Source organism: Micromys minutus, assembly GCF_963924665.1.
Source record: "Micromys minutus genome assembly, chromosome: 1".
In the NCBI taxonomy this organism is placed as follows: domain Eukaryota; kingdom Metazoa; phylum Chordata; class Mammalia; order Rodentia; family Muridae; genus Micromys; species Micromys minutus.
The window spans coordinates 196,200,496-196,208,916 of NC_137969.1; the positions used below are offsets into that span (position 1 = coordinate 196,200,496).

Sequence of the window (8,421 nt, forward strand, 5' to 3'; positions counted from 1 at the left end):
GCCACATCTCCATGTTTGTATGCTGAGGTCTACAAGGTTGAACTCATAGAAGCCAAGGATAGAATAGTAGTGGTAGCAAGTACTGAAGTTGTGTGGGAATTCGTAGAAAGTAATCAAAGAGAACAAGTTTTCACTGATCGGGATGAGTAAATTATGACCTAAGGTAGAATGAAACTGCAGATAATTATCAATTATGTTACACATGGAGATTGCTGAGGATTGATGGTAAGTGTTCTTATTACCCAAAAGTATTAACTACATGAGTTCATAGACATGCTAGTTAGCTTAATTCAGTCCTATGGAGAATCCCCAGAAGCTCATGGGCAACTCGCTTGATGTGCATAATGGTGAATAATGAGAAACTTAAGTCTCTTGAAGATGCACAACAGAGGTTGTACTACAATCTCTAAGCACACATCCTGGCTGGCATACATCAGCACTCACCATACACACACACACACACACACACACACACACAACTATAAATGTCATAAAATATCAGTGAACCCTAGGTCTTGGCCATCAACTGCTCAGAGACTACAATACATGGTAAATGAAAAATGGCAACTCCAAGGTGTTTCATTTCTCGGGTCTTCGATATTTAACATTCACTGTTTATTTCTATCTTTTTACCTGCCCTTCACGCCTCTTTCCCACCTGCCTTTTCCCAGCTTTGATTGTCTGAGGGCTTCGTGAAGAACAATGCCAATACTGTCTCACAAAGCCTATATGGATGCCAACCGCTAAGTGGAATTCATGTGGTACAAAAGAAAGAAAATGAAGAAGTCCAAGATGATCGTAAGATATTCACATCATCCAAATTAGCAATCATGTTACCCTTTAAACTCAGCAACTGTGGGTTCAGGAAAAATGATCAAAATAAACTTTAAGATAATTGTACACTAAAGCAGGCTTCATTGGTCTCAAGATTTAATACTCACATGGTCATTATCCTTCCAATTAATGGAACCAGTGAGCGATATACATATATGCATGTATATGTATATTGAGTATACATATATATGAAACTCATTTTTTTCCAAAATAATTCAGGAAAAACTCAACTACCATTTTATGAAAAAGAAACACTTGTCTGCAGAGTCTTGAGTTAACAGAAATGCAATTTGTCAAGCACATCCGTACTCTTCACTAACTCCTTCATTGTCACATTCACTCTTTTCAACCATTTTTTTGATATACATGAAAAAGTGGCCACTGACAATTACAACAAGCAACGCTTGGAAATTCTTGAAATTGTGCCTAAATATGAGCAGTAAATTCACCAAATGCCTCATCAGTCAGTGCTTTACGCAGAACAGATGCCAATGCACCAGGAATGGGTACTTTTTTCCCTTTTTCACCAAAATAAGTTGAACAAATTCCAAAACGATTGCATATTTTAAAATCTCAGCTGTGTGTTGGCCAACACTGTTAAGCTGCTGTGTCAACTGTCCAGCTTCAACCAAATAAAACCTTTTGCAACTTTAGGAGAAACTTCAAAACAGGAAACTATAAATCTGCACAGGTTTAATTGTTTCTGAAGCAATGATGTACTTACATCATTTTTAACCTTTCTATCTATTCACATTACATGATACTCTGCAATTATGCATGCTCCGAAAATTTAATGTACACTCAGTTATTCGTTTTTTTATGTAAGACCAGTAAAGAAAGAAACATCATGATGTGGGGTTTTCTGTTGTCAAGTTAATCCAAGTGGTCATTTCATTAGTAGGCTTTAATGACACAAAACTACTTGCTTGCCAATATCAGAAAATAATCTCTAGGAAATTTTTCACATATTTTGATAGATGAAAAGTATTTTGTCTGTGAGCCAATCATCTTCTTGGTCTACACATCCTATGATTAGTAGAAGAAAGACCAACCCCCCCCCCCCCCGTTAATTTTATATCATGCCAACATTCAGCACCATCTGAAAAAGGTTAAAGACAGTAAAAGCCCATTTTGAGAACTCCACTATAGAATAATGCTGGCAAAATTAAATGGTAAGTTAGTACCTTGACAGCATACTTCACTTTTACTTCTACTTAGGCTTATTGCTAACATGAACCAAGGTGACTGCTATTCCCAAAACATTTAAAACAAACCTTAAACACACACACACACACACAATCAACTCTACCTGGACTGCATCTTATCTACCTCGAATGCAATCTGAGCTCAGCTTGCTAATTTCCTGCTGTTCACTTGCAAACCCATTGGTTTTGTTTTGTTTTGTTTTGAGTTGGATATGCAATAAGAATACATTCATTTTTGAGATATTCTGAAAGAATAAGTCTTGACAAGTTCATTCAAATCACAGAAACTTCTAATATCTGCCCTGTGATAGACATGTATGATATAGAAGGACCCCAAAGACATACTCTTATTAACAAAGCAACATTGCTTATATATTTCTTTCTGTAGCAAGGTAACAGTTTATAGCCTCCAATGATTGACAATAGAATCACTGTACCAGGCAGTGATTTCAATACTTTTTAAATATTACCTTCACATCCAAAGTCATGTTAGAGAGCTTAAGACAGAATATTCATAGACACACACTTATATTATCCAATAAGTTCATCAAATCATGCATTAATGATAAAATCTCATACATAATAATCTTAGGGGGAAAGTAACAATGACAGGCAAAATAAAATTTGGAATCTTCCTTAACAGTTACAGCATTAGTTTGGTAAGACCAGTGTCTTAGATTCGCTATGACCAAAAGCGACTTGGGTAGAAAGGGTTCGTTTCAGCATACATTTCCACATCATAAATTATCCAAGAAAGTTAGGACAAGAACTCAAGCAGGGCAGAAACCTAGAGGCAGGAGCTGATGCAGAGCCCATGGAGGAATACTGCTTACTGGCTTGCTCCTTCTGTATTGCTCAGCCTGTTTTCTTACAGAGCCCAGGACCACCTTCCCAGGGGTGGCCGCTCACACAATAGGCCAAGTCCTAATCACTGATCAAGAAAATGCACTACAGGCTTGCCTACAGCCCTACCTTATGGAAGCATTTTTTTTTTCAATCGAAAGTCCTTCTTCCTAAATGACTCTAGCTTGTGGGAAGTTGACATAAAACTGAGCAAAAACTGGACAGCAAACTGCCATTAGCTACAGGGTTTCAGGGGAAGTTTTAAACTCAAGTACTTTTCTAGTCTTGTCTCTGCAGCCACCACTAGCCACACTACAGGAATCTAAGAGCCTACATTAATGCAAGTGCTGCCTGACTCTTCCCACTGCAGGTCTATAAGGCTTGCTGTTGTCCACATCAGAATTTCAAAGAACCTTAGTCTGGTGAAATGTCTGACAGTTTACACCTGAGGGAAGTCATACAGAGATGCCAGCAGAGTGGCTGCTTTGTGTTATAAGACAGAATATAATGAAACTGTGGGTCTCAACATCCACATTATAAAGTATGAAAGAATATTTCAGTACCTGAAATCTGTACCTAGACAACAGCCCTTCACAAATGCTCCAAAAAGCACGTGTATGCATTACACAGTGGTGTGCACATAAACTGAGAATCCCTAATCCAAAATCTTCTAACTGAAACTTTTTTTTTGAGTACCAACTTGATGTCACAAGAGAAAAATGCCACACCTGTCCCTACAGACCACTACCAGTCAGGATGATTTCATGAAATACCTAAAGTATTAATAAAGTATGAATTAATTGTGTTCAAGGATGGGTCTAATCCCAGAGATATCTCTTTATGTATGTTATAAATATTACAACATTCAGAAGAATTAAAGGTCCCAAAATCTTCTGATCCAAAGAAAATTGTATAAAGAATATTTAACTTGTAAAGAACATTTATGTCACAATATACCGCATAAACCCAATGAGATCCAATCATGCTACTATGCTTGAAAATAAGTTTAAGCTGGAAATCCATTCTATAACATTATTTTACGATCACCCAGTAAAAATGTCAAAGTCTACATGTTGTCATTAAATCAGAAATTAGTAGTATATATTATGTTCAAAATTAAAACTTCAATAAAAGATCCACAAAAGAGAATCATTAGTTTAAAAGGGTTTTGTTGCCTACACACCCTGGGATGATCAACTAGCTAATTACTCCCAGCTCTTTCAATCCCTGTAGAAGTGGAGTTGCTAAAATTAACTCTAAGGGTTAAAGGGGACACAGCAACTGTTAAGAAAACAATATACAATTAAGAAACTAAAACAATGACAAGCACGGTAATGCAACTATGAAACCAAGGCCCTAGCCTTGCTACTCTGGTGACTGTAAAATAAAAGCTCACTCTTTAATTTCAGAGTTAAAAGTAAAGTTCAGGTCAAGCGTCTTGCAGATGGTGTTGTTCAGTGAGCATGCTCAAGAGGAAGCCTTGGTTGTCTTTTTAGTAACATAAAACTTAAGTGAACAGAAAGTTGTATAACTGAGTCACACATCACACACTCGATGCCCTCTGTTTCAAGTGCACATGTGCACCTGTGTGTGCATGCATCCCAACATAAGTATGTAGTCTGCTACACATGAAAACTGCATCATCCTGAGATATTATTCACTGCTTCAAAATAATGCCTTCTCATCCTATGTATTCAAAACTCCTCTGGTGGAAGAAAGTCAAAGTAAAACTAGAACTCACACATACTGATTAAAGAACGCATCTTCATATACAACTAACATACAATGCTACACCCATGTGAAGTAAAAATATTAACTAAGTACTGTTAGCCCCTAGTTCAATCTCCCAAAAGGAAAGAGTTAATAACATATAATGTGTTCATAAATTCTTCCATGCAAAGAAAGTGATTATCTCAGACTGGCAAACTATCAGATTAAAAAACTTACTACTTATAACTCACAAAATGGTTAGCATATAATACCTTGAAAAGATTTCTGTTGAATTACTATCTAATTTCACCAAGTATGGAATTATTTTCTAAACCTACAAATTAAGGGAAAACTATATTGTTAGGTTCTACTAAATAGTAACTTCAAGCAAAGTTTCTGGGCCACAGAAGCTCTCCTATTTAGCCCTGTCTACCTTAGGTGCTCATCCCCCAGTGAAGATCTCGTGAATAACACTTATGAAATCAACTGAATTGTCCGTGAATACTTACAACAAGTTAAGCATCCGTGTTAGTATTCAGGGGCTCAGACAAGATAAACACCCCTAATACTGAAGCAATAAATAGGAAGGGCTAGTAAAATAAAGAGAACCTTCTGCTGAAAAGCCTGTATCTCTCTCTCTCTCTCTCTCTCTCTCTCTCTCTCTCTCTCTCTCTCTCTCTCTCTCATCATTCTTCCTCACAGCTGATGTCTTCATGACACATAAGAGAAAGCAGGAGAGCACGGACAAACCTCCCACTTCCTTACCTCCACACTAGCAAGCTACCCACTCCTGCTGACACAGATCAAGGATTCTGTCCTGGAAAATAACATATTCCACAGTAGATAACAAACGGCGCACAGGGGGATGGATGTCAGATAGGTGACTGACGGTTTACAAGAAGATGATAGATGCCAATACTAGGTTATTGATATCTAGATTAATAGATGATAGAATAACTGAAGAGGCAGGCACACTGTCTAGACCCATGACAGTATATTTTACTTATAATATGTTATAAAATTCACACTTCAAATTTTCTTACCTTACCATACCCATAATTTTTTTTAAAGCTATGGCTATCCCAGGAAAAGTTTTCAAACTTTTCTCTAGGTGAAAAGCTACAAAATAATCAAGATAAAGAAAGGATTCCCCCTAGACAGCACCAGCAGGACTGGTGCCCTTCTCTTTCCAGCATTCCTCCAGCTCTCCCCAAGTCTTGGCTCAGGTCTAAACAGCACTTGACTGCGCTCCAGTTTTCTTTCCACCATTACATTTTTGCCATTCTAAAACACCCTCCACAAAGCTAATGTGGATCTCAGTTACGCCCGTATGGTTATCTCTTTTGAGACGATTACTGAGTTTTTTACAATGTAAGTTTCTAATCAAGACTTTTCTCAGAAGTGAACCTTCCTTACAGCTCCTGCTGAGGAAGTTCTAGGCTGCTACGCCCAGTGTGTCCTCTTGCTTACATTTCTCCTGGATACTGGTAACAGGGCCCAGGCAGCAGCCCCTCAATCAACTGAAATCCAAAACCCAGACCTCTTGAATCATATTCCTCATTCCCAAGTTCAAGAACACACACACACACACACACACACACACACGGGGGGGGGGGGGGGGGGACACAGACAGAGACATAGAGTTTAAGCAGGTCAAAACCTCCACCATTTGGAATATTCTAACATTATACCATCTTCTTTAGAATATCCTGTTAAGTTGTTATGGAATCGAATGGGCTTTCTGAATAATTTCATTTCATGTGCTGTAAATGCCTGTGTTTTAGTGCTTTTTAATTAATTAATCCATATCATAACAGAAATATTTGAAAGCTATATAGTGAGGCGGTCAGAGCCTAGAATGCTTGCACATCCACCATCTCCAGGAAGAGGGGGACTGGATTCAGTACTTCAACGGAGTTACAAAGAGTTCAGTTACATAAGGAAAAACATCACTCCCTTTAATTAACAAAACTTCAAGGCACTCACTGTTGCTTGAATCTGGCCTCTAGAAATTTCGCATCCTGGATTAGTGAGTGCTTCCCAGGAGCAGCTCCCCAGACCTGTCTCTGTGCCCAATACCACTATTCACACCGCTCAAAAAGTGTAGGGCACTTTGTTCCAAACAGTTTAAGAAAATCCGCTCTTGACTGTTCATTAAAAGGTGAGAAGTAGCCAGCCAACCCTCCAGGGTTGAAATTCAGCACCTTTAGCAACCTCCTCTCTCTCTCCTCCACCAGAACCTTGGCTGTCCATACAGTGAAGAAGTGGCTCAAGGGCCCTTCTCCCCTACCGGATGGCTGTGGAGATAACCAAAATTCAAAAGTACACTGGAAACAATGATGGGTGGCCTAGCCCAGCTTTATGGGCCTTTCTCCAACAAGTCTTTGATGACCGCTATCCAGAGTCCCTTAGCTTCAACATTAAGAGCCAAGCCAGCACTGGATGTTCTTGGACCCACAGACCCTATCACTACTCCAGTCTCCCAAGATCAGTGCATGAAAATTTGAGCCAAAAAAAAAAAAAAAGCTGTAAATTTCAGGTTTTATTGTTGGAAAATGTTTCTAAGCTCCAACAAAGGTGGTACTTAAATTCAGGCAGGACTTGGGTAGTGTGCACCAAATGCTCAGTTGTTTTCACAGCTGGCTTAATCAATCACCCTTTCTTAAAAGCACTATTGGCAGGTGAGAAATCCCTGGCGTCCAGGTCACACCCAGAACTCCTCAGCATCAATTAGAGCTGAAAGAAGAGGATGGAGTTGAAGGGAGTGGTGCTGAAAAAGCGCAGGGCTGTCCCAAGGGAACTCTGGCGCTGGAAAGCGGATCTGGCACCAGGTAGGCTCTGGCCAGAGAAAAGAATCAGGACAGCCAGGAAACCTCAAGAATAAGATGGAGCGCAAGGAGAAAAGTGCAAGATTCCTTGAAAACTGTCACCGGAGGAAGGGAGATAGGTAAAGGAGGTGAGAAAGCAGAGGTCCCAGCGAAGAAGGGCTGGAGGTCAGTCCCGTGAGGACAGCGCGGCAGGCAGAGCAGTGCCTGGGGTGAGGACATGCAGCCCGGCCACAGCCAGGCTGTACAGCGCGGGCGAGGCCAGCTGCAAACTTGGCGGACCCAGGGCACCTTACCTTCTGGTCCACGATGGAGCAAGCCATCTCCCGGACGTGCGCCAGGCTGTAGTCGCCAGAGGAGTCCTGCAGGAGCAGCACCGGCTCCCGGCTCAGGCCGATCTGCAGATGGAACGAGATGCCCCCGGCCGGGGCGGCCCCCGGCGCCGGGAAGGGCGCCGGCCCGGAGCCCGGGACCAGCGCGGCGGCGGCGGCGGCCACGGCGGCCGCGGCGGGCAGCAGCGGGCTAGGCGGTCGCAGCAACGGAGGGGCGCTCATCGCGCGGAGTGAGCCCCAAAGTTTGGCGGAGGTGGGGCGCGGCGCCGCTGCTTGCGGCGGCCGAGAAGAACCACCAAACTTTCCGGGAAAGTCCGCGCGCGGGGACGGGGCGCGCGGCCGGGGCTGGCGCGGGCGGGAGCGGCGAAGATGGCCGAGCGGAGCCGGGGCCGGCGGGCGAGCGGGCGGGCGGGCACGCGGCAGCGCGTGGGAGGCGCCCAGCTACTGCCTCCTCGGCGCGCTCCGCTCCGGGGACCGCGGCGGGTCCGCGCGGCCGGCGCCGGCGGGGCGGGGCGAGGGCGGCGCCGCGGAGCCGACAAGGGGAACGGGAGCCCAGCGGGGAGCCGCCCCCTGTGCTCAGCAGCGGCCCCAGCCCACTCGGCGGACACTTAGCGCCGCGGACCCGCCCATCCAGGGCAGTCCTTGGCCACCCCTTCCAAGGGATCCCACCGG

At 42.9% G+C, this 8,421-nt stretch overlaps 1 protein-coding gene across 2 annotated transcripts in view; it reads right to left on the minus strand.

The window, feature by feature from the left end:
* PRKD1 (protein kinase D1) overlaps positions 1 to 8,023 on the minus strand; it is a 275,027-nt gene extending 267,004 nt beyond the window's left edge. For both annotated transcript variants that reach the window (XM_080918823.1, XM_080918822.1), the window contains exon 1: positions 7,714 to 8,023. In XM_080918823.1, the coding sequence (XP_080774949.1) occupies positions 7,714 to 7,971 (258 nt within the window). In that variant the 5' untranslated portion in view covers positions 7,972 to 8,023. The remainder of the gene's footprint in view (positions 1 to 7,713) is intronic.
* Positions 8,024 to 8,421: the final 398 nt, after the last annotated feature.